This window comes from Orycteropus afer, unplaced genomic scaffold, assembly GCF_000298275.1.
Source record: "Orycteropus afer afer isolate SDZICR_OR568_19922 unplaced genomic scaffold, OryAfe1.0 scaffold00039, whole genome shotgun sequence".
Lineage (NCBI taxonomy): Eukaryota > Metazoa > Chordata > Mammalia > Tubulidentata > Orycteropodidae > Orycteropus > Orycteropus afer.
Genome location: NW_006921626.1, coordinates 13,845,687 through 13,873,201, shown reverse-complemented (window position 1 = coordinate 13,873,201; position 27,515 = coordinate 13,845,687). Strand labels below are relative to the sequence as shown.

At 37.7% G+C, this 27,515-nt stretch overlaps 1 protein-coding gene across 1 annotated transcript in view; it reads left to right on the top strand.

Annotated features, from left to right (window-relative positions):
• ACBD3 (acyl-CoA binding domain containing 3) overlaps positions 1–18,944 on the top strand; it is a 56,685-nt gene extending 37,741 nt beyond the window's left edge. Inside the window, exons 4-8 of the mRNA XM_007936976.2 lie at positions 4,687–4,845; positions 6,926–7,100; positions 10,938–11,124; positions 12,984–13,268; positions 18,733–18,944. Of these exons, the coding sequence (XP_007935167.1) occupies positions 4,687–4,845; positions 6,926–7,100; positions 10,938–11,124; positions 12,984–13,268; positions 18,733–18,944 (1,018 nt within the window). The remainder of the gene's footprint in view (positions 1–4,686; positions 4,846–6,925; positions 7,101–10,937; positions 11,125–12,983; positions 13,269–18,732) is intronic.
• Positions 18,945–27,515: the final 8,571 nt, after the last annotated feature.

The following is a 27,515-nucleotide window of genomic DNA, read 5'->3' as shown; positions in this document are numbered from 1 at the left end:
GGGTCCCTGTGGCTGACTGTTCCTCTGTCTGGCTTCCTGGCTTTTAATCCCCTTTCTCCTGCTCTTCCCGCCAGTGTGTAGTATGCTTAACATTCTTCACCAACACGTTAATTCAAAGGCATAATTCTGTTTCTCTTTTTTATTGATTATCCAGCTTCTGTGTGCCTGTGACGCAATTGAAAATAGACCATGGCTTGGGTCGGGTCAGGCACATCTTACTTTCAAAGTAACATCTTTGCTTTTTAACAACTTAAGGAGATCTTTTGCCCAATGCAATATGTCATTTGATTTCTTGATGGCTGCTTCTATGGGTATTGATTGTGGTTCCATGTAAAATGAAATCATTGACAACTTCAGTCTTTTCTCCATTTATCATGATGTTGCTTATTGATCCAATTGTGAGGATTATTGTTTTCTAAATGTCAAGATGTAATCTATACTGAAGGCTGTAGTCTTTGATCTTCATCAGTAACATGAACTGAAGTACTCGTCACTTGACAGCAATCAAGGTTATGTCATCTGTGTGTCGCAGGTTGTTAATGAGTCTTCTTCTAATCCTGATGCCACATTTTTCTTCATATAGTCCAGTTCCTCAGATTATTTGCTCGGCATACAGATTGAACAAGTATGAAGAGAGGCTACGACCCTGATGCACACTTTTCCTGATTTTAAACCATGCAATATCCCCTTGTTCTATTTGAACGACTGCCTCTTGGTGTGTGTACAAGTTCTGCATGAGCACAACTAAGTGTTCTGGAATTCCTGTTCTTTGCAGTGTTCTCCATAATTTGTTATGATCCACACGCCTGAATGTCTTTGCATAAATCCATAAAACACAGGTAAACATCTTTCTGGTATTCTCTGTGGTGGTGTATCTATGTTGTTGTTGGGTGCCATCAATGAAACCATTGAGATGGTTTCAACTCATAGTGAGCCTCTGTACAACAGAATGAAATACTGCCCAGTCCTATACCATCCTCACAAGTGTTGGTATGCTTGAGCCCATCATTACTGCCACTATGTCAGTCCATCTTGTTGAGGGTCTTCCCCTTTTTCGCTGACCCTCTACTTTATGTGGCATAAAATCCTTTTTTAGGGACTGGTCCCTTCTGACAACATGACCAAAGTAGGAGAAACAAAGGCTGGCCATTTTCACTCCCAAAGAGCATTCTGGCTGTACTTCCTCCAAGACAGATTTGTCTTTTCTTCTGGCATCCCATGGTATGTTTAACATTCTTTGCCAACACTGTAATTCAGAGACATCAGTTCTACTACAATCTTTCTTATTCATTATCCAGCTTTTGTATGCCTTTGAGGCAATTGAAAATACCATGGCTTGGATCAGGTGCAACTTAGTCTTCAAAGTGGTATGTTTGCTCTTAAATACTTTGAAGAGGTCTTTTGCAGCACATTTGCCCAATTCAGTACGTCATTTGATTTCTTTACTGCTGCTTTCATGGATGTTGGTTGATTGTGAATCCAAGTAAAATGAAATCTTTAACAAGTTCAGTCTTTTCTCCATTTATCAAGATGTTGCTTATTGGTCCAGTTGTGAAGATTTTTGTTTTCTTATTTTTGAGGTGTACTCATACTGAAGGCTGTAGTCTTTGATCTTTACCAGTAAATGCTTTAGGTCTTTTTCATTTTCAACAAGGTTGTTAATATCACAGGTTATTAATGAGTTGTCTTCCAATCCTGATGCCATGTTCTTCTTCATATAATGCAGGTTCTCTGATTATTTGCTCAGAATACACATTGAATAAGTCAGGTGAAAGGATTCCACCCAACACAGTGTATCTGTAGACATATGTAAGTACATATTTGGGTGTGCTGTGTATATATCCATAGGTATAATAAAGCATATCGGGGACACAGTTACAGAGAATTCCTGGATGTATCCAAACAACTTGTGGAATTGGTTAATTTGGTTAAAGGGCTTAGGACTGTAGTCTCATGGAATAACTTAGTCAGTTGGCATAAATAATTAATAGCGTTAATGTTCTACACCCTAGTTTGGTAAGTAGTGTCTAGGGTCTTAAAAGCTTGGAAGTGGCCATCTGAGATACAACTACTGATATCTACTTATCTGGAGTGAAAGAAAATGAAGGAAACCAAAGACTCAAGAAAGTAGTCCACAGGAGTAATAGCCCACATGAACCACAGCGTTTCTAACCTGAGCCCAGGAGAACTAGAGAGTGCCTGGCTACCACTAGTTACTGTTCTGACCAGGAATACAATAGAAAATCCTGATTAGAATGGGAGAAAAATGTAGAATGAAATCCAAATTCATAAAGATTTTATGAATATAAGATACATAGATTTCATGGACAGATAGAGACTGGAGGAACCCTTAAGGCTATCGCCCTAAGATACCCTTTTAACCTAGATCTGAAACCACTCCTGGAGGTCAGCTTTCAGCCAAACCATAGATTGGATTATAAAATAAAAGTAACACTCAGGAGTAATGTGTCTCTTAATTAATGGCATGACACCAAATGATCAACATTTACCCAAAAGCATAGGTAAGAAGGAAAGGAAGGGAAGGGAAACTTGACCAGTGGAAATGGAACAAGCAGAAAGGAAATAATGGGAATGCTGACACAGTGTGAAAATTACAGTCAGTGTCCTGGAACAATTTGTATAAAGATTGTTAACACTGCCATTGAATCGATTCTGACTCATAGCATCCCTATAGAACCTATAGGCTTATAGGCCTGCCCCATAGAATTTCTAGGGTTTTAAATTTTTACCAAAGCCGATTGCTTTATCTTTCTCCTGCAGAGAGGCCAGTGGGTTTGAACCACAGACCTCTTGGTTAGCAGCCATATGCCTTAGCCACTGCACCACCAAAAACCAAAACACACGGCCGTTGAGGTGGACCCAATTCATAGCAGCCGCTCCTTGGGTTTCCGAGGTAGTATCACTACGGAAGTAGGTTGCCCAACTTTCCTTCCGAGGAGTGGCTGGTGGGTTTGAACTGCCAGCCTTCTGGTTAGCAAATGCCCACCAGAGCTACTATAAAAATTGTTAATGGGATACTACATCCTACTTTGGCGAGTAGCAACTGGGATCTTAAAAGCTTGCAGGCAGCCACCTAGATGCAACAATGGGTCTCTCCTCATCCAGAGCAAAGAAGAATGAAGAAAACCAAAGACACATGGAAAGAGTTAGTCCAAGGGACTGGTATACCATGCGATGCTCAACCTATATGACTATGAGACCAGAACTAGAATGGGTATCCAGCTACCACTGTAGGATCTATATAGGAGATCCTGGATAGAGTGGGAGAACAATGTGGAACAAAACTCAAAAGTCATATAAAAAAAAAATTGGGATGGGGACCAGGTTTGCTGGTCTGATAGAACCTGGTAGAGCCACTGAGACTATGGTCCCTAGCTGCCCTTCAGGTCTGAAATTGAACCTACTCCTGTGGCTTCCAGCCAAACAAAAGACAGACATAAGAGCTGAATATTTACATTAGGTAGATATACTTCTTGGAGAGATCAATCATGGGAGAATAGAAGGGCTGTGTATATACGGGGAGATAGGTCAGGAGGCAGGAGTGCATAGGAGGGAAGGACACAGGAAAAAGGTAACTATGGGGAAGAAGTGGGAAGAGAGCTGTTGCATTGTGGGAAATTGTAGTCAATGTCATGAGACAAAGTATATGTGAACTATATGGAAAATGAATATGTAAACTTTCACCCAAATCACAATAAAAAATTTTTTTTAAAAATTTGTTTAAAGGGTAACCTGATTCACTCTGTAAACCTTCACCTAAAAAAAAAAAGGCAATATTATTCTCATACTGTTATGTTACTTCTCTGTCTTAACCCTTTGTCAGTGGCTTAGGTATATTGTTAATCACAGGAGTTTAGGGAAAAATCCCTTTCCTCCTGTCTTCAGCTTCTTTGTACTCCATACTCCCCATAGACACAAGAGATATCCATTCTTAGAGCAACAGATTACATTCTCCTTTTTGGAAAGGAGCGTATTGAGGTGAGGAGCTGGATGGATAAGAGCTATGTGTCCAACAACTGCTCTTGTGTTTTTTTAAGTTAAAAGTTAAAGAATTAATTTCAGAAACAATACACAAATACTTGTAATATAAATTCATTCTTACCTGTTTTTTTCCATTAAACAAATGTATTCAGTGTTTTTACATACTAGCCCATGTAGTTCTGCCCTTTTTTAATGGCTGCATCACATACCAGTATGGATTTTTCATCTGTTATACACATTAGTTGAGTGCTAGTTCTTTCCAGCATCGTGCTAAGCCCTGAAGATACAACAATGTAAGATAGGTGCTCTCTGCCCCTTATGGCACATATGCTATCACTAAGTTTACCACACACGTCATGTGACTATAGCAAGGATAAAACTCATAGTGCTGTGCACATTACTAGAGAAAGATGTTCAAAGTGTGGAGATACTGTGATGTTTTACTGATGGACACCTTTTGCCATTGCTATGCTGTAGTGATCTCAGCATTATTTTGTATATTGTAAGATTAGATCCATGTGACAGATTTCAAATAATGGAGTGTATGCATTTCAAATTTGGTAGGTACTACTGTATTGTACTCTAAAAAGGCTGTCAAGATTTTCGTTGGGAAATGAAGTCTTAAATTATTTATAAGCAGGATTCACTATATAAGGTTCATTCCCTCTGTTCCTTACTTTGTAGGAAGGAGGAGGAGGAGCGAAGGAGGCGTGAAGAGGAAGAAAGAGAGCGTCTACAAAAGGAGGAAGAGAAGCGTAGAAGAGAAGAAGAAGAAAGGCTTAGACGGGAGGAAGAGGAGAGGAGGCGAGTAGAAGAAGAGAGGCTTAGGTTGGAACAGCAAAAGTAAGTATTTTGTATAGTTGTCTTTGAAAATGAGAAATGGACTACCATACCTTATTACTTGACTTTTTATCATTGTATGACTTAGAATAATTCTGTGCACTATAAGACTAGGAAGTAGATCAATAGTAGCTACTTGCCATTTGCACCAAATGATCTGTTACCAAAGAAAGCTTTGTCTTAAGCATCATTTGGTTACAAAAGGGAGAATAGATTGGGAGTATTTAGAATTAGTGTATACAACCCAGGAACTAGGAAACAGGAGCTGAGCTTACTTGATTGCTCTTTCTGTCTCTGGGTTCACATGATCTCGTCTTTGCTTCTCTCAGTTAACGTCTCTGCTTCATTCTTCCTGCCCTCTGTAAATTTTCACTCTCTACTTTGCCATACACAAGGCTATTCCAGCCTGGATTTATGTGGTCTGTGTTTCCATGCATCTGATACAGACTGGCTAGAGTCTGTGAGACCCAGCTCCAGATGTCTAGGAGAGAGTCTTACGACTTGGGAGTTGAAGCTATTTCCTATCCGTTTGCTCAGTAAGAGCTATGAGAGCATCTGCCTTGGAAGAGACTGATTCTTCAGGGGAGAGCTGTGGATACAAGAAGGAAGAGATTAACACCCATAAAACACTGTAGGAAGGAGGCCTGGAGTCCTAGAGCTGGCTTGTTTTACAGGTTAAACCAGAGAGCATGAGAGTTGTTGGATTCCTTCTCATTAGCTTTGGGTAGTACATCAGACGGACATTGTTAGCCTTCCGCCACTCCAGGGCCTCATTCTACTTTGGAGAGAAATTGTGAGTACTGCTCTTTCCCCTCTCCCTCCAGAGGGGCTGCCCTAGGTGGACTTGGTGTTTGTAAAGTTTTGTTTTATTAATAGATTGCTTTGGATTTTTGTTAGATTGGTCACATGACCATGTAGTTCCTCTAAGAAAGACTATATACAATAATTGTAATAGTTTACAGAAATTAGTATCTCTAATCCAAGTGTAATAAGTCTTGGTGGTGGCATAGTGGTTAAAGTTCTCTACTGCTAACCAAGAAGTTGGCAGTTTGAACCTGTGAGAGAAAAAAACTGGCAGCTCTGTGAGAGAAAAAAACTGGCAATCTGCTTCCATAAAGATTTCAGCATAGGAAACCCTAGGTTAGTTGTACTTGGTCATACTGGGTCACAATCAACTCGGTGACACACAGCAGCAAAAAAAGTATGCCTAGATATGATTTCCAGTGTTTCTTTTTAAGGCAGGCTTTAAATTTAAATGAAATACTTTACATTAAATAGATCCTCAAGTTTTCACTGGTTTTACTTATACTTACCTGTGACATCTTTTAACTGTTCTTCTTGCCTTTTATTATTGCTTTTCATGTGTTTAAGTAGAAGAGCCATAACCAACAGTTTAATGCTTCAAAGATCTCTGCCATAGATAATCATCATGGCTTTACAACATCATGACTAAAGAGTATAGGCTTTGGAGCAAATTACCTAGATTTGAATCCTGGCTCTGGCATCTATTGTATTTTTATGCAAATAACATGTACATTATACAAGGTTCCCCCTCCAGGGGATTCAACCACCTTACGTGTTTGTTTTCTGTGCATTTATGTGCATTATATGCATGGCCACAGTTATAGGCCAAAGAAAGAAAAAATAATAATGATATAACTAGCAGTGCAATCTCATGCAAGTTACTGAACATCTCCATTTACTCCTCTGTGAAACTCTGCCTCATAAGATTATTGTGAGGACTGAATGGGTTAGTACATCTAAGTGCTTTGAATACTGTGGCATATAGTAAAGACACAATAAATGTTAGCAAAATTGATGATGGTCGTGGTGGTGGTGATATATACTTGTTACTCTCCCTTTCCATCCCAAATTTTCCTTGAAAATCCTAAGTAAAAAGTTAGAGGCCACAGTTATTTTTAAATCTTTCTTCTGGGCCTGGGACAAATCTTGATTGATACACAGTACTAGTTTAGTCATTTTGAAGGGTTATAAAATTAGAAAAATAAATAATGAGGACATTTTATTTTGTCATGAACAGTCTCCTGTAGTCAGACTAGTATATATTTTTTAATGTTTTTAGGCAGCAGATAATGGCAGCTTTAAACTCCCAGACTGCCGTGCAGTTCCAGCAGTATGCAGCCCAGCAATATCCAGGGAACTACGAACAGCAGCAAATTCTCATCCGCCAGTTGCAGGAGCAGCACTATCAGCAGTATATGCAGCAGTTGTATCAAGTCCAGCTTGCACAGCAACAGGTATGATAGATAACCCAGAATTCAGCCTTAGAAAGGGTGTGTAGTTTTATTGGAACCCAAGTTCTCCTTTTTTTTTTTTTAACAGTTCCTATTAAATATTGTATTAGTTAGCCTCTTAAAATATAAAGTAGCTTTTAAATGACTGTTATTAGGGACATACTTTAGCATTGCACTGGCATTTATGAAAGAAAATACATAGGATATTGAAGCAACAAATTATGTAGCCACTACCAGTTTTTGTAGGGAATTTGAGAGTTGTATGGGCTAGGTGTCATTGCAGTGAGTCTGGTACAGAACCTGATATTAGTCCTGGAATCGTGATGAATGGGGAAATTAGCCTTAGCTTAAGTGTGCCCTGCAGGCAATGTACTGTCAAAGGCCCAGGACTCCCATCCCCTTTAGAGGACTATAGGCTAGTCCTCTAGAGCTGGGTTGGGTCCACCCTGACTTTCATGCTAGATCTGGTGCCTTGGTTGTGGAAATGTGGGTACCTCAGCTTAGTAGCCCTAGTTAGTGTTTGGTCATAACTAGACAGTACTCAGCTACAACACACTGATAATCCTCCACCAACCCTCACCCCCAAATGTTGTGTCTGCGTAAGAGAGAGGTGGTTTAGGGGAGAGAACATAGGACTAGGAGTCAGATACACTTGGATCTTGTCCTGGCTTTGTCATTTGTCTTGTTTGATCACAGGTTACCTACTGCTCTGCTCTTTCTGCCTTTTCTCCTGGTCTTTAAGAATGAGATAAAAAATTAAGGTATCTTAATCTTAATGGAAAGGAACCTTGGTGGCACAACAGTTAAGCATTTGGTGTCTGACCGAAAATGTTGGTGGTTCAAATCCACCCAGCAGCTCTGTAGGACAAAGACTTGGTGATCTGCTTCCATGGAGATTATAGCCCAGACAACTCAATGGGACGATTCTACTTTGTCACATGAGTTCTCTGTGAATCAGTACGTACTCAGTAGCACGTAACTATCTTAATGGAAGATACTGATTTTACATTCATTGTTTACGTCTTATGGAGGCATAAAATGCTTCTTTAAACTTCACATAGGTACATTTTACTTATTTCATTTTTTTTTATAAAATACTTAACCATTTGCCAAAAATTCTGAGTGGAAAAAAAAGGGCTAGGGCTACACCACAGTTACTCCACATTTCTTCTTAGATGAAATACTGTTTGTTGTTTTAGCAAAACTCTTTAAATTCCTTGAAAATATGAAAATATTCCTACATAGAATCCTTTTTATCCTGAGAGTTGGAATCAGTGAGAAGTTGAAAAGCATGGCAGGTTTTGGTTAGTCCATGAGAAGAGATAAAGGATCCCAAACAAGGATTTACTAAAGACAATAGGTGGCATTTTTGAGGCATTTCTTCTCTGTTCTCTAAAGTCTATTTCTGTTTTAGCCCTGTCACTTCCCTTTCCCTGCTTATGTGTTGGGCAGTGGGACAACTTTTTTAAATAAGATAGCTCACACACACTGTCCTGCTTGTAGGTTGCTGTCACTTAATGAAAAGAAAGTCGGCCAATTAGGGTGAAACCAAGAATCTTTGAAACAGAATTAAAACATCATAATTTAGATTAGAGTGATCAAACTCAGTTTATCACATTGATTGATTGCCTCTGGGAAGAGAGGAGGAAAGGAACAAAAGGGACCTTCAACCCTATAAAGTATTAGTTATTGCATAAATATTAAGCAAAATGATAAAATGTGAATGTTTGATAATTTGGGGGGGATAGTTGTGTAGGTGTTTGGTATATTCTTCCTGTACTTTTCTGTGCTTTAAAAACCATCCCACAGTATAGGAAAGAAATGATGTAAAGAAATAATTTCAATCTGTTATATAGGAAATAATTTCAATGTGTTGTATATAACACAGTAAAATCTGTGAAAGCCAGAACCTGTGTAAGACAGAAACCTGTCAGAGAAGGAAAACTCAAATATTTTCCACTGAATAGGGAGTGATGGAAAAGTGGTCAAGACTGTACCCTGTCAAAGGCAGAAAATTTGGGACACCTAGAAAAGCACGGCAGTCCTGTTGAATTCCGGGTCTCTGTAGGTTTCATTATAGCTGTATACGCACTGGCAATGGGATCTCAGAGAAAGGAGTTACTCATTTCATTAGTGAGTTACAAGAAAGGGACCATTTGAGCTGGGCCTATTGATCATCAACAAGAATGTTCTTTTTTTTTTCCCTGTCATGCAGTGAATGTTCTGAGTATGTTGCCTTGTTTTTATTATATGTGCTTTTTCTGGAAAACTGATTTTAGAAAAATAATGCAAAAGTAACTGAGAGTAGATCAGTCTAAGTCCTTGGGAGAAGGTACTTTCACATTCTTAAGTGTGTTGTTACTAGCCTGCTGTAGCTGCAGAGAGAGGTGATGCTGTTTGTTTCAGGAAATGGTTTATAAATGATAGACTAAATGAAATATGTATACAGATATGCATAGGAAAAAGTGGAATGATAAGCCCAACTGTGTCATAATCCCTAGATCATGAGATGATAAAGGCATTCTTCCTGTATATTTTCTTTTATTCCATAGTGAATATGTGCTTTCTACTTGTGACGTAGTGTTTTGGTTTTAAAAATTACTTTAATGCCCAAATGCCCATCAAAAGTAGATTGGATAATTAAATTTTAATATTTTCATGATGGAATATCCTATTATAATATAAATGAATAAACTAGAACTACTCATGACCCTATAGATGAACCTCCCAAAAGTAATGTTGAGTGAAAGAAGCCAGACATAAAAAAGAAGATACACTATATTGTTCCATGTAAGTTCAAAAACTACAGGCAAAACTAATCAATAATGTTGGATGTCACATTAGGTGTTCCCTTGGGGAACTCTTGTATCTAAAAGAGGACACACAGGGAGATCATGCTGGCATTTGATTCATTTTTTATTTTGCGGGGTCCATATAGATTTTACAAATCACAGCTACTGCCTTTGTGAATTTTCTTCTGTGACTATTACTTCCATCAAGTTTAATTTTTTCTGATTCCAGTTTTATTATCTAAATTATCAATATTTCAATCCTCCATTTTTAAGGACTACTGTTAATTGTGTTCAGCTTTTGCTCTTAATAGTTTTATTTTAGACTCATTTTTTCTGCCTAAGGAGACTTGGTGGCACAGAAATTAAGTGCTTAGTTGCTTACTGAATGGTCAGCAGTTCAAACCTACTAGTTGCTGCACAGGAGAAAGATATGGCAGTCTGGATTATAGCCTTGGAAAACCTGTGGAAAAGTTCTCCTTTGTCCTATAGGGTCTCTTTGAGTTGGAGTTAACAATAACGGGTTTAGTTTTTGGTCTTATTTCTGCCTCGTCTAATTTTTCCCTGGTTTCTTTTTCTCTAGTGATCCTCAGATCACAAAAATGTGATCCTTAGTCACAGTTTTTTGTCTGTGTTACTGTATCATTTTTAACTATTGTTTTGATAATCGTGCTGATAATTTATACCACTAATACCACTAATATTATTGAAGGAGCTCTGGTAGCATAGTGCTTAAGGCACTTGACTACTAACCAGAAGGCTGGTGGTTCAAACCAACCAGCCACTCCTTGGAAGGAAGATTGGGCAATCTACTTGCATAGTGATACTGCCTCGGAATCCCAAGGAGGGGTCGCTATGAGTTGGGTCCGATTCAACAGCACATAACAACAACAATATTATTGAGAGGATAAAACTTGATAAAGCTTATTAGTAATTTCTTGGAGTGGCGCAATTGCACAGCAAAGGCACAGGGCCAGAATGCACTCCAGGCCATATGTCCCACTTGTTAGCCTTCCTGGTCATTATATCTTCACTTTTTCTTGACTTGTAGGCAGCATTACAGAAACAACAGGAGGTAGCAGTAGCTGGGGCTTGTTTGCCTACGTCATCAAAAGTGAATGCAGCTGTAACAAGTGATATGATGTCAGTTAATGGACAGGCCAGAACCCATACTGACAACTCTAAGAAAGAACTGGAACCTGAAGCTGCAGAAGAAGCCTTGGAAAATGGACCAAAAGGTACTGTTTGCCATCTACATGTCACAGTTCATATTCCCTGAAAAGCAAAAGCCAGGAAGTCAGGTTATCTAGCTTTTGAAAGCAGTTACATATTTTTCAGAGTTCAACAATTTTTCACCATTTTTAGTCTGAATCTTGATGTTTCTGGTACCTTAAAATAGTGTAAAAGAGCAAATCAGATGTCTTTTGGACAGTTTTTCTTCTTATGTACATTGGTTCTCTGTTGCTGTGTTAGAATTTACACACAACTTCAGTGGCTTAAAGCGACAATAAATGTTTATTGTCACTATTACTGTCTGTGGGTCAGGAATTTTGTGTGGATCTGGCTCAGGGTTTCTCATGAGGTTGTAGTCAAGATGCTGGCTGAGGTTTTAGTTCTCTGAATGCTTGACAGGGACAAGAGGATTCTGCTTCCAAAATGGTTCATTCACATGGCTGGTACTGATCGTTGGCAGGACACCTCAGTTCCTGGCCTCATGAAACCTTTCTATAGAGCAGTCTTCAAACATGGAGGCTGACTTCCCCAAGAGCACATGATCTAAGAGAGAACAAGGCAATAGTGGCAATGTCTTTGATGCCCTACTTAGAAAGTCATATACCATCACTTCCTCTGTTTTCTGTAGGATACACCTACCAACCCTGATACTGTGTGGAAGGGAGCAATACATGTGCATCAGTAGTCAGAGATGAGTGCCATCTTGGTGGCTAGCTACTATATATTACAATATATTTTTTTGAGACTTAAGTACAGAAGAGAGCTCAATGTTTGTCAGAGCTCTGCTACCTTTTCTTAGACAGCTCATTCATTCATTCAGCAGTTGGTTGAAGGCTTTCTAAGTGCTAGGGGTATAGTAGTGAGGCAAAATACCCACACAAAATGTAAATTGTAGCTATGATGAATTCTGTGATGAGAAAGAGGTACATGATACCTGGAGAACATGTAACATGGGGACTTTGACCTAGTCAAAGAGGTCACCAGAAGCTTTCCTGAGGAAGGGACAGTTGAGCTGAAATCTGAAGCAAGGGTAGGACATAAGTATGTAAGAAGGAAAAGAAGAGCATTTTACTGGCAGTAGGCAGGGATAATGGCATAGTTTATATGAAATTTGATTTCAGAGATCTTCCTTGCCTTTTTAAACAAGGAACAAAAAATAACTTCAGAAAAGATGTTGTATTCCCTTGGTTTACCTCCCCCTGCACACCCTTTTTTTTCCCCCTATAGTTACAACAGTATTTTCAAATGAAGGAATCTCTTGTCAAAGACCCTGTGACTAAATCTCAGAAAACCTGTTGAATAGTTCAGGACAGATAAGATACTGCTCAATAAGAAGATTTTACTTACTTTTTCAGTCCTTAGGGGTTCCAGTCTTATCCAAGATTTTCTATTTCTTTGACCTCCTTTAGAATAGCCCCTGGCACTTTGAAATACTTAGAGATCAAGACTTTTTTTCAACATACAGACTAAAGTCAGCGCTCAGGGTTTTTTTGGCCACATCCAAAACAGTCCTGACCACTCTTCCTGGAACGTTTTCCTAGGTTCATTTAGGTCATTCTTAAGTCCCTTTATACAATTAGAGTGTTAAAAATGATCACTTCTGAGATTATGTATTGCTTTTGTTACTTAAAATGGTGGTATGATCTCTGAATGCCTGTGATAGTGATAAATGTAATTTAGAGAAGACTTCCACGAGGAGGCTTTTTTTTCTCCCCCAGTCCTTGATCTAAACTAGTTGTAGACCTGAGGCCAGATGTATTGTACTTGGTACCTAAATACTGCTGGCAGCTGGTCCTATGCAAATGTTGCTGCCTGCAGGTGAAGACTAGTTTGCTTTAGCTTTTGTAATTCCTGTTCCTTTTAGACTCTCTTCCAGTAATAGCAGCTCCATCCATGTGGACACGACCCCAGATCAAAGACTTTAAAGAGAAGATACGGCAGGATGCTGATTCTGTGATTACAGTGGGCCGAGGAGAAGTGGTCACTGTTCGAGTACCTACCCATGAAGAAGGATCATATCTCTTTTGGGAGTTTGCTACAGACAATTATGACATTGGGTTTGGGGTATATTTTGAATGGACAGACTCTCCAAACACTGCTGTCAGCGTGCATGTCAGTGAGTCCAGTGATGACGACGAGGAAGAAGAAGGTAGGGCCATTGTTCCATATTTAGTAGCTGCTAGGTTGTGTGATGGCAAAAATGGTGCAGCATTCAGATGTCAGCTGTTTTTATGCTTCCTGACTAGTTCTTCTTGCAAAGGGAGAAGCCTCTTCATTAGTGGAATTTTAGGCTGAAAAAGTTATGAGAGAGTCCAGTCTCTGGGACCTGAACATGAAATTTTCATAATGCCACAAAAATGTTTGGCAGTTTGTTATTTTACTGCTTTCTGAATACGGTTTTCCTTTCAACTTTATGTGTTGAAAAGCCAAATGTGCGAAGTCATTTTGAAAAATTTCAAAGGAGCAAGTAGGAAATTCTGCCAACCGTGGAATATATTTAAATTTATATTTCTGATATTAGCTTTCTTAGGTCTTTCTAAGATTTTTTTTATGCTCACCAGAATGTTCCACCTTAAAATTTTTTTCAGTTCTTAGAAATCTCAGAGTGTAATTTTTTTTTTCCCTGAATAAGTAGACAAAATAGGATATTTTCAAGGACAGTCAAAACTATCTTGGTCTAACCACAGAAAAACTAGATGAGAAAAAACATGTAACATGGGGACTTTGACCTAGTCAGGTCACCAGAAGCTTTCCTGAGGAAAGGACAATTGAGCTGAAATCTGAAGCAAGGGTAGGACATAACTATGTAAGAAGGAAGAGAAGAGCACTCAGAGGGGGATCTGTGTAGAAGATCCTGGATAGAGTAGGAGAACAATGTGGAACAAAACTCAAAATCATTAAAAAAAAAAACGACGACTAGGTTTACTGGTCTGATAGAGCCTGGTGAGACCCCTGAGACCATGGCCCCTAGCTGCCTTTCAGTACATGTTGGACAGGCATATGTGCTGAACATTTACATTAGGTAGATACACTCCCTGAAGAGATCAGTCATGGGAGAATAGAAGGGAGACAGCTGGGGGGCAGGAGTGCATGGGAGGGAAGGACACAGGAAAAAGGTAACTATGGGGAAGAAGTGGGAAGAGAGCTGTTGCATTGTGGAAAATTGGAGTCAATGTCATGAGACAAAGTGTATGTAAGCTGCTGTATGGAAACTGAATTTGTTCTATAAACTTTCACCTAAATCACAATAAAAATTTAAAAGAAAATCTTGGTCTAACCAAAAAAAAACAAACTCACTGCCTTCGAGTCGGGTATGACTTATAGCGACCCCTTCTTGGGTGTCTGAGGTGGTATCACTATGGAAGTAGATTGCCCAGTCTTCCTTCTGAGGAGTGGCTCGTGGGTTTAAACCATCCTTCTGGTTAGCAGTCAAGTGCTTTAGGTACTATACCACCAGAGCTCCTATCTTGGTCTAGGAAGTAGGTTATAAAATGTATCACTTATTAACTTAGAAGTTGGTCTTCTTAATATTGTTACTCCGAAAGTCAGAATTGGAAGCTTTTCTGTACACCTACTAAGCATTGAAATGATTTGTTGACTTGATTGATAGTAATATGGAAGGAATACCTTGACTGTGAGAATGGAACAAGCATCGTTACAGTTCTTTGGGACCAACCTTTAGGTGGCTTGTAAACACACTGTTTAGTCTTGAAGAGGGTTGGTAATGTTGTAGTTCCACAGGGCTTATATTGGGATCAATTTAGAGGTAATATTAAGGGAAAGTGAGAGTTCAGTTCTGAAAACAGTCTTTGTACCATTACTTACTGTTGTCTACATCTGTACCATATCTACATCAGAGCACACCAGAAATACCAGTACATCTTGCAGATTGACTCTCATCCCAGGAGCAGATCAGAACTCCTATATTGCAGGTGCAGATTTGAGCTGACAAATATAGAGCCGTGTCATGAGCCAGTGTCATTTAGCAGTTACTTTGTCTTACATGACATTTGGTTTTCAGTAGTCTTCATTCCAGAGTACCACTAGCAAGACAGAGCATTGCCCGTAAGTACTATTGCTGACTGAATCAGAAAGAAAAAGTACAAGCGTGAAAACAGGATAAGAGATGAGAGTGAGGCCTGAGCAGATTTGCCAGGTGTCACTACCATTGTTTGAAGTACCCCTCAGCCACATCAGAACCAGAAGCTGCTGAGTCCGTACTAGGCTTTCGGATGTGTCACAGGGACTCATTAAAATCAGACTGTTTGCAGATGTCTGGGATTGTGTGTGTGTGTGTATGTGTGTGTGTATGTGCATGTATGCAAATCATTGGATTTACCAAGAGCTTTGTGAATAAATGGAAGAATTCTCTGTTTAGAAGTGGGTTGAGGTGTAATACATTTCTCCCGGATTGCCTGCTGGGGAGCTTCTGAAAGCTTCTAAAAGGAGGTTCTTCCTAGTCTAAGCTCAGAGCTATTTTTTAGTTTTGGGGCTATTGATGTTGGGATGAGCACTGGTAAAAATGACTGGGGTCTAGTGCCTTTGTAGAGGTGAGAACCTTTATGTTCTTGACCTAAGCTATAATAGGTATCCTTAAGATGGAAGATAATATTACCTACTTGTGTACTCATTCCTTGTCATAAAATGATTTCTGACTAAAAGAAATCAATTAAATCTCTGTATTAATACAATCAATACTGAAGGCTTATTGTGCCTAAGAATTGTTTGCTAACAGTGAACGTAACTCTCTCTTGCTGAAGATTTAGCTCGCAAGCTGGGTTTGTCCAGATGCTTTCAGAGGATGCTATACCACCATATCTTGTCTTCATTCTGCATTTATGGGGAGTCCTTTTGGCTTGAGTTAAGAGAGAAGAGGTCAGGATTTTTGCTTTGGTTTGGTCTAAAAGGTAGACAGAGGAGTTTTTCTCTCAAGGATGGACGGTAACCCATCCTCCTATTTTAATTTTTCACTTTATTTCTGAGTCTCAAGTCTATGTATAAATTGATGAAAGGTGCATCTATCCCCGTAACCCTTAGTTTTGCAGATTTTAAACAAAACTTTTACCTTGAATTAATGGACCAGTCTGTTTCATGGATGTCCTTATACGCAGTCATGTATTTGAACGTCTACATTTCTCATTTGTACATAAAAGATATTTGATTTTAGATATTACTGTGGTAAAGCAAAGCAACTCTGGTGGCATAGTGGTTAAAGCATTCAGCTGCTAACCAGAAGATTGGCATTTTGAGCCAGCTCTTCTGTGAAAGAAAGATGAGACAGTCAGCTTCCATAAAGATTTACAGCCTTAGAAACCCTATGGAGCAGTTCTGCTCTGTCTGGAGGTTCACCGTGAGTTGGAATTGACTCAGTAGGAGTGGGTTTGGTTAAGCAAATCTTATTTAGGCCTTTTTCTTTTTTTAATTGTGATTTGGGTAAAAATTTACAGAGCAAATTTTCTCATACAGCAGTTCACATACACTTTGTGTCATGACATTGACCACAATTTACCCCAATGCAACAGCTCCCCTCCCACATCCTTCTGATAGCTCTTCCCTATGTCCATCCCTCCATGCACTCCTCTGCCCCCTGAGCTGTCTCCCTGTGCATAAACAGCCCTTCTTTCTCCCATGATTGTTCTCTCCAAGGAGTGTATCTACCTCAGGTAAATATTCAACTCATATCCCTGTCTTTTGGCTGGAAGCCACAGGTGTGGGTTCAATTCTAGACCTGAGGGGCAGCTAGGGGCCATAGTCTCAGTGGTTCCACCAGGCTCTATCACACCAGCAAACCTGGTGTTGCCCGCCCCCCCTTTTATTTTTAATTTAGGCCTACTTTTATAAGAGTGTCTTTTAGTTTTGGTTTTTTTTTTTTTCTTTTTTCTTTTTCTTTCTTCAATAAACTTTATTTTAGAATGGTTTCGATTTACAGAAAAGTTGCAAAGGTAGTACAAAGAGTTTTATATACCCAACACTATCATTAATGTGTTACATTGACCCTGTGAAAACTGGAACCTGTGATAAGGTAGAAACCCAAAACTCAAATATATTCTACTAATAGTGATAAGGGAGCTCTGGTAGCATAGTGGGTAAGGCACTTGACTGCTAACCAGAAGGCTGGTGGTTCAAACCCATCAGCCACTCCTTGGAAGGAAGACGGGGCAATCTACTTCCATAGTGATACAGCCTCGGAAACCCCAGGAGGGGTCGCTATGAGTCGGGTCCAACTAGACAGCACATAACAAGAACAATAGTGATAAGGAGCCCTGGTAGTTCAGTGGTTAAACACTTGGCTGCTAACCAAAAGGTCAGTGGTTTGAACCTACTAGCTGCTCCATGGGAAAACTGTATGGCAGACTGCCTCCATAAATGTTGTATAGCCTTAGAAACCCTATGGAGTAGTTAGTTCTCCTTTGTCCTGTAGGGTCACTGGGAGTCAGAATTGACTTGACAGCAATGGGTAATAGAGAATAACAGAGAAGTGGCAAGACTGCACCCTGTCAAAGGCAGAAAACTTGAAAGACCCAGAAAAACAAGATAGTACCATCAGATTGCGACTCACAGGTTTCACTGTGCTTTGGTACATTTGTCTATAATGAACCATACTGATGAACCTATACTGATCTATTATTACTAATAAAGTCTACATTTATTCACATTTCTTTAGTTTTTCTTGAGTATTCTTTTTATGTTCCAAGATCCCATCCAGGATACCACATTATTGTTAGTCATGTCTCTTTAAGCTCATCTGGACTGTGAGAGTTTCTCAGACTTTCCTTGTTTCCTGATAGTGGCCATTGACAAGTATCGCAGTTAACTTGTGGCACCAAACTTTGTTCTGTTGTGTTATAAATTAGAAAGTCTTTCATTTTCTATACTGAATGTTCCTTTGACCTCTTTCCTTCAGAATGTTTATATTTACTATATTAAGATGAAACTTTTAAGCTGGCTCATAATCTTCTCATAGTAACTTCTGTAGATTTCTGATATCATTACAGTTCAGAAAACTATAACCAGGGCAAACCTATAAAAATAAGTAACTCATTTTTTGCTACTGGATCATCTCTGGGTTACACAGTCCTAGTGAAAATAACTGAGTTTACAGAGTATCTCTGAATGCCTACCTCTACTGTGGTTTCCTCATTTTACTCTTTCCATGTCAGACAGACATCATATTTTTTTTTATTTTTACACAGCACACACGTTAGTTTCCTGTGTGTGCTTTATGTATCGGCATGCTATATGCAGAAAATATGGTAGAAAGTAACAGTCCTCAAATGCTTCCTTTCCACCTCCTGAAGTAGGGGGACTCTCATTGTTGAAAAGAGGAAGTATCAGAGCAGCATTTTCTTTAGTTTTGCTCCTTCTGGGAAAAATTCAAGAATTGAATGGATATAGAAATAGGAGCAGTGGTCAGAGCACTGCGGAATAGGGCCCAGAGCAGTGCTTAGTTCAGAGCAGGTGCTCAGGTAAATGGATGAATGCATGCATGAACACACAAATGCTGGCATGCACATAAGTTGCAGAATGGATTGAAAGGATGAAATACAATTGCTTTTTGTAGTTGTAGCTTTCCTGGATCTATTCATTGACTTCTCTCCTATTCTTTCTCTCAGAAAACATCAGTAGTGAAGAAAAAGCCAAAAAGAATGCCAACAAGCCTCTGCTGGATGAGATTGTGCCTGTGTACCGACGGGACTGTCACGAAGAAGTGTATGCTGGCAGCCACCAGTATCCAGGGAGAGGAGTCTATCTCCTCAAGTTTGACAACTCCTACTCTTTATGGAGGTCAAAATCAGTCTACTACAGAGTCTATTATACTAGATAAAAATGTTATTACAGAGTCTGGAGTCGGGTTGAGCAGAAGATGGCATTTAATTTTGAAAATTTCTTTTTGACTTTGTGGAGCATTGGAGTCATTGTTGATTGATTTGGTCTGATGGTTTGTGAACTCTTGTTGGGAATCAGGATTTCCCTGAGACCCTTTAACATTAATACTTTGGGGCTAAAGGGATCCCTCAGACTCATCCAGCCCTTGGGCACTGACCAGCAGAGTCTCTAGTGGATGCTGAAGTTACATGAACTATGTGTTAAATCTCCAAAATAAAACGTCCCAACGCTGACCCCACCCGGCTAATGGTTAGTCCACTGCTGCCTGTTCTGTGTGTTTTATGAGAGCCCATACTCACATTGCCCTCTGATTTTGAAATTTTTATGTTAAGTAGGCTATATGTGATGTAGCTGGCTTTGACTGAAGGTCACCATTTTTGAAACCTTGAAAACTCAAGACCTTGCTGATTATAATAGAAAAAGAAATTATCTCAATTTGATCTTATTCTGAATGACCCAGATTATTTTTGCTTCTGGTACAGTTGTTTAGTTCAGTTATATTATAGATCATTATTTTCTGAGATAATTTCAACCTAGAATGTTCAAACCCAGTTGACAGTTGATGTATCAAGATGCATAGAACACCTCAAACATCCTTCTCAGCGAGCCTCCACAAATTTTTTTTCTCTTCATCTCTTTTTCAGACTACCAGTAGCAAAGCAAAATAATTTTTGTCTTGATTTGGCTTTATAGATCATCTGAAATTGGAACTGTTTTCTGCATAACTGTACAGTTAGGGATTTTGTAAAATTATATTGACACCTACTGAATTTGAATATTTAAAATCATTTTAATATAATTTAGTGATGGGGAATAACATTGCACTAATATGGAAATCACTGCCAGAAACAGTCCATTTTCATTTTTGTTACTACTTAGGCACAAACCCTACATGATTCCTGTTTGGAATTACTTACTACAGAGAATTGGAAATACACGTGCACATGCTTAAATTTTATAGCTTTAATCTGTATTATGTCTTTATTGATGAGAAGAGGTACATCTTTGTTTTCCTCACCGAAAACAAGTATGAATTAGTTGCCTCAAAATGTATATGTGATTGTCTAGTCTAGAGATTCTTGTTTTCAGAAGGGAGTGTAGTGTAGATAGGAAATCACAGAGATGACAATACACACACCATTGTTATTGTAGGTTGTTTTTGGAATACTTAGATTTTTTAATTTCAAATCATAAATCACTTCTTGTAGAAGGGTTTCTGTTGATTAGCTGCATTATATTCAGTTCACTGCACAATGAGTTGTTTGTGTTTCTTACGTACTGCATTTCTTTCTATTTTTTAATACCTGGTTTTGTACATACCTAACTCTTTTCTCTTTTGATTGTTCAAAAATTGGATTATTTTCTCTTAAGCATTGCTTAATTTGTGTTTTTTTTATTTTGATTTGGAAGTAGTTCATAGGTGTCCTCGCTGTTACATCCAGAATGTCTGTCAGGCTGTCCTTCAGCTCTCATGTCCACATAGCATAGAAACTATGGGGTGAGGCACTGCCTGGCTTTGTTTTTTTGTTTTTTTTAATGAGAAAAATACTGTATTTAAAATGTAAAATAAACTTTTAAAAAGCAGGCACTAATATATATTTCTTCCAGGTTTTGATTACAGATTTTGTCCTTACACATGTTAAAATGAATTACCTTCTGAAAATACCATTGTTCTTGGGAGCAGTATGTTACTTTACATAGCAGCAGCAGTTCCTGTCACTTGTCATGTCAGAACATTTTTGGTTTTAAACTTTTTTATTGCCTTTGGCTGTTGATTAGTACAGTACAAGTGCTATTTCAAAAAGATCTTGGAATAATATATATAATCAATTAAAATGTTTATCTGTTACTTGTTGGTGTTTCATTAATGTCACTCTCTGAAGCATAAGTACTATATTTCATCATTTGGTAGAACAAGAAGATATGTTTTCAATGACATTTTTGGGCTTAAAAAGATCTAGTTAAAAGACAACAACAAATGGCTTCTTTTCTGGGAAATTATTTTGTTTCTGCTACGAAACAGCCTGGTGAGTTAAGATAGATTGAAATTTTTTCAGACTTGATGAAAAGGAAAGCACTGATTTTTATTTTTCAGAGTGACTTATTATAAACTCTTTCCCCTCCACAACAATGTATATAGCTTGTTCTCTGAAGTGCACACGGAAAATCCAAAATAGCTCTGAAGGGATGGTACCTACTCAGAATGGATGAGACCAGAGCAGCAGTGAGAAGAATGCCCAGTCAGTGTGAGGTGGAGTGCCAGAAACTTCTTAGAATTGGCCCCACTGAAATGCATGGTGGCTTGAATGTTTTTCTTTTTCATTCCTTTGAAATACGGAGTGGACAGAAAGAGGTGATCATCTAAGTATTTCTGCTGTGTGGGCTTCTGTAAAGCCAAACGAACCAGACAACAGTTCAGGAGAGTTGGTGAGATGTGACTGCTCCTGGAAACCATGCTCTGAGTCTTGACCATCTACTTTGTGGAAGAGGAGAGGCAACCAGCTCAGAATAATAAATGATTATTAGGTAACTCATTTGTCCTTAGAGTGCAACAGTCTCAACCAAAACCATTTCTGCATCTCCCCAGTTTTTGTCCTCATTCACTTATGGCAGCAACCTAAAAATGTAGGCATGTATATCATCTTGGGGTAGAGTAAATATTATTTTCAGTCACTAACTTTTCAAAATGTTTGTGATTAGTATTGGTCTTTTATCTCACATGTATGAGCCTAAGGTTACTTCTCTTTTCCTGTCAGAAGTTTTTCTTAAAAAAAAAAAGTGCCCCTCATAGTTATGTACTCCTGTTTGTCCTGCATTTCCTCCATGTGAATGGTGCCTCTCTGGTGCCCTGTGGTTGACTGAAGTTTTTCAAGACCAAGTTGGCCTTCAAAGCCCCTCTTTGGGATTTTTTGTGTTTCTCATATTCCAGATGCTTATTATTTTGATTTCCTTTTAATGAAAGGCAAAAGTGCTTATAGTTGGCATATTACTTGTAAGTTGTGACTTAATTAGGGCACTTAATTCAGTACCTAAGTGGCTGATTTTTCCAAATTGGTATTGCCCTTTTAACTCAGACAGCCATATTTCAAGGTCAGTTTGTAGATAATCTTCAAATAGTGTTTGGAGCAGTTAACTAATTTCTGGAAACTAATAAAAGCTTGCCTGATCGCTCAGTTTAACCCTATTACAAACCAATGGAGTCTGTTTCTGAAAAAAGCAAGTGCAAATGGGATTACAGATGCTCATCTTTTTTTATTTTTATTTTTATTTTAATGAAGTTCTGTACAGTTTTAACAATTTTTAAACCTTTTGTAAGATCATCATTTTAAATATCTCTAGTTGAAATTGACATATTATTTTCTGTGTCATGGAAGATAGGTAAGTATAAACCTGTATCTCAGAAAGTTTACATATTGCAACTTTTTTTTTTCCGGATTGTCTCAGAGAACTTTCCCTGTTAGTAAACAGAAATCTGTTCTTTTAATCTCCTGTGTATTCTTCTAGAAAATGGCTGTTTGGCCATTTTTCTATTATTGAACATTACGTTCTGATTTGTTATTGTAAATGATGTTCCAGTGAATTTCCTTTCATATGTCCCTGCAAATCTGCATGAGTTTTTCAAAAGTACATGCTGAGAAGTGAAATTGCTTGGTCTTAGGTTCTGTGCATTTTTCATTGTAATGGACACTGACAAACTGCCCTCCACAGTGGCTGAACTAATTTCCACTCCCACCAATAGTGTATAAGACTGTGACTTTTTTCTTTGTCAGTATTTGATATGATCAGACTTAAGTTTTAGTCAACTGGATGGTTGAAAAATTCATTTTAATTTAAACTTCATTTTAATGTATATTTCCTTTATAAACTATAAGGAAATCTTATCTGTGTTTTTATCAGTTATTTTTAGTTCCTCTCCTATAAATTGTGTATTTATATCCTTCACTCATTTCTCAATTGAGTAATCTTTTATATTTATTAGCATTTTAAAAATATAGTTTGTATACTAATCATCATTTGTGTATAAGTATTTTCTTCCCATTTATTGCTAGTCTTAACTTTGATGATGGTGGTTTGTGGGTTTTTGTTTTTTTTTTTTTTTTCCATTTATAGCTATTTTAAATTATGTTGTACATTAATCCATTTTAAAAATATAGTTTGTATACTAATCATCATTTGTGTATAAGTATTTTCTTCCCATTTATTGCTAGTCTTAACTTTGATGATGGTGGTTTGTGGGTTTTTTTTTTTTTTTTTTTTTTCCATTTATAGCTATTTTAAATTATGTTGTACATTAATCCATTTTTGTTACATTTTGACTTCTGCTTATTTCCACAGAGATACAGGTCTGTTTCAGAAATCTGTTCCATTTATTTGTCTAGTTGTATCCTAATCCCACACTTTAAAGTACTGTAGTTTTATAATATATTTTGATATAAGGCAGATCCCTGCTGTTCTTGCAATAAATTTTCTTGGCTATTTTTGCACATTTACTTTTTCATATAAATTTAATCATTAGCTTGTCATGTCCCCTGAAAATTCTTTTTAGGATTTACCTTGGAATACTGCCTTCAGTTTATAGATTAATTTGCAGACATCCAGCTGCTGATTTCTAATAAGAGCTCAGAATGCCTTTTTCAAAAGTTGAGAGTTGTTCTTTGTCCCTGAATGGTATTTTCAGTAAAGGAGAAGGAAGGTAAAGCTCTTCAGTGGTCTTTTCTCCCATTGTTAGTTGGGATGCTTAGCTAATCTGGGACAGCAGAAGACTCAAAAATAAAGTGGTTCAAATAAAAGACTTTGTTTGCTCTCTTGTTCAGGTTAAAATAAAGAAGGCCAGGTGGGTTAGGGCAGGTTGGCCCTAGTACTTCACAAAGTGTTTGAAAGCTCCAAGTTTCTTTTCTTTTGTTTCTCCATCCTAAGAGACAGCATTATTTTTGTATGCCTGGTTAGAAGCTAGCTTGCCAGCAGTGCATTTCCATTTCTAAGAGGGAGGAAGTGCTTAGTCACATGGCCTCCACTAGCTGCAAGGGCTGTTGGGAATGTCTTTAGCTGGGTGGTCAGTCATGTTTCCAGCCAAATCTCAGGGGCAAGTATCTATTACACAAATGGGTTCTAGTAGACAGCAGATTGCTCCACTGCCCTAAGCATTGATCAGGTAAGTTTTACAATGTATAGCTTGCATTAGTTTTTTTTTCTCATTATAAAAACTACACATAGTTTTTGTAGAAAATGTAGACTGTGCATAGGCAAAAAGAATGAAATACAATTATAAACCTACCATTAAGACTTACTGGCTATTTTGAGGAATTTTCTTCTGCTCTTTTTTTTTTTGTTTCTCTGATTTCCCATTATGATGTAATTCTAGCAAACAGAAATACAGAGAGTAGAAGATGAATCCTCAAGTACCCACTGCCCACATCGGTCCCATCTTACTAGTTTGCCCTTTTATCTCCCATTCTTGTCTAAGTAATAAACGTTTAGGAAAGAGTTTGAGCCCTGTGTACCCTTTCCTGATTACCCTTACTTCCTCCCAAATGTAAGCATCCTGATATTGATGCGTCTTATTCTGCATGGTCTTTATAACAAATGTGTTGCCATACAAAATAGATAGTATGATTTTGCAGAATGCATTTGAGTTTGATGTAAAATATCATTTGGTAGTTTTTTCTAATCCACATTGTTTTTTAGTGGGGTACAGTTGATTGTTGCAGCTCTAATATTACGTAGTAGTCCTTTATTTAGCAGTTTGTCACATGGATACTACATGTACCCTGTAGTGGTTCTCCTGCTATGGAACATTTAGGGCTTGTCCTGGGTTTCTGCTATTAGAATCATTCGTGTGTGTCTGCTTATGCTCATGTGCAAGAATTTCTCTAGTGTAGACCAAAAGGTAGAATTGTTGAGTCATAAGCTGTGTGGACCTCAAACTATTCTAGATAGTGCAGAATTGCTCTTGGAATGATTTTGCCAATTAAACTTCCAATAGCAGTGTACCTGAGTTCCTGTGTTCCACATTCTTAACAATACTTAACTAGATTTGTAATTTTACCAGTTTGATGGGTGTAAGATAGAACTTTATCCATGTCTTAATTTGCATTTTTCTGATAACCAGTGAGGATAAGCACTTTTTCATGTTTACTGGCCTGTGAAATGTATATGCATATCCTTTATCACAGTCTTCTAATGGTCTCCCCCCCCCCCGTGTGTCTTAATTTTCACTACAGCGTTATATTGCAATAACCATAACATTATCTAAATTGTTGTCAGAATATTAAACAAACCCCTATACTTAATAAAGGCATCCTGCCTGAGTCGTTCACACAACAGAAATAACTACCAGATTTTCAACTATCCTAGTGGGCCTTTTTCTTGATTTGTAAAAAGTACTTTAATACAATTTTTGATCATGTCCATCACAAATAACTGGGCTTTGGATTCCCCCCCCGCCCATTTTGCTTATGATATCTTTTATTGTTTAGAAGTTTTTACTTTGAAATTTATCAACCTTCCATGGTGTGTACTTCCTGTATCTTTAAGAACTTTTTTCTCCAGCCTTGAGGATATAGTCTTCTGTGTTTTCTCCAAGATCTTTATTTTTTATATGAGTCAGAAATCTGATTATTTGTTTTTCCATAAGGCTAACCAGTTATCCCATTACCATTTGTAGACTAGTTGTCTTTTACCCACTACTTGTAATGCCACCTCTGTTAGGTATCAGACCTCCATATCTATATATGGGAGTCATTCTCTGGGCTCTCTATTCTGTTTAATTATCAATTTTTGTCTGTTTTTGTATCAGTATCACACTGTCATAATTATTTTAGCTTTAACATTAGTCTTGATGTCTGGTACAGTAAGATTCCTCCCCCTCTCCTCCCAGTTATTTATCACAGTTCTTTAGCTAATTAAAAAAAAAAAAAAACACTGCCATCGAGTTGATTCCGACTCGTAGTGACACCCATTGGGTTTCCAAGGTGGTAAATCTTTATGAAAGTAGATCGTCCAGTCTTCCTTCTGCAAAGTGGCTGGTGGGTTTGAACCACCAACCCTCTGGTTAGCAGTCAGGTGCCTTAGGCACAGTGCTACCAGAGCTAATTGGTCCTTTGCTTTTCCTTATTTTATGATTTTAAATCATAATATATGAATATTAATAAATGCATTTATATTTCAAAAGGTACAGAGGCTTTATAATAAACTTTGCACCATATTCCTAATCACCCAGCAACTCAGATTTTCCTCCCTGGAGTTAACTGGTATTATCAATTTTATCTATATTCGTACTTCAGTATTTATAAAGTCTCCTCCACTCAGTATACTGTGTTCTACAAATTTTCTCACTTAGAAATTTATACTAGTAATCTTTCTATGTAAAAGAACTAATTGATTCTTTTTTATGAACGTGTAGTATTTTGTTGGATGGACTGAAGGATTTTACTATGTCCCTTATGAGGGACATTTAGGTGGTTTCCAATGTTTTGCCAGTAGAATTTTGCAGTGAATGATCATGTAGCTATATCATTTTGCATGTGTATCTCAGTGTAGTTTCATGAATGAGACTGAACCACTTTAAAAGTCTTACATATTTATTATAGATTCTTTATTTTTTAAAATTTAATGTTTATTGAGGTATAATTTAGATACAATAAATGTACTCCTTTTTAAGTACATTTTAAACTGGTACAGTTGGATATCATCACACCAGAAATGTTTGTCTTGTTCCATTGGAGTCAGTCCCCTTTGCCAAAATGTCATGCAGAATATAGTTTTTTGTGTCTGACTTCTTTCACTAAGCATAATGCTTTGAAACTCATCCATATTCTTGATGTATTAGTAGTCCATTTCAACACTGAAGTATTCTGTTATACGGATATGCCACACTTCATTCATTTACTTGATGATGTTGGGGTTTTTGCAGTCCTTAGTGATTATAAATCTGCTGTAAACATTCAAGTATAGGGTTTATGAGTTTGTTAGCTTAACAAACTGCCCAACTTGCCCAAAGTTAACTGTACCATTTCACATTCTCACCAAAACTTTATGAAAGTTTCAGTTGTTCTACATCCTCATAGCACTTTATATTACCAGTTTTTAAACTTTGAGCCATTCAGTAGATAGTACTGCATTGTGGTTTTAATTTGCACTTCACTAATGACTAAGATGTTTAGTGTCTGTTTATGTGCTTTATTTGACATCTGTATCTATTCTTTGTTGCAGTGTCGGTTCAGATATTTTGCCCTTTTATAATTGGATTATTTGCTTGTTATTGAGCTGTAAGAGTTCTCATTTTCAGGATGCAAGTTCTTTATCGGGACCTCTGTCTTTTGCCTTTTAAAATTTTCTTAACAGTCCTTTCTGATAAGCAGAAGTTTTTAATGAAGTTCAGTTATTAACACTTTTCTTTCATGGTGATTTCTGAGCCCTGAGAAATCTTTGCCTAACTCATGGTCACCAAGATTTTTGGCTGTATTTTCTTCTAAAAATTTTATACTTCAGATTTTACATTAACATTTAG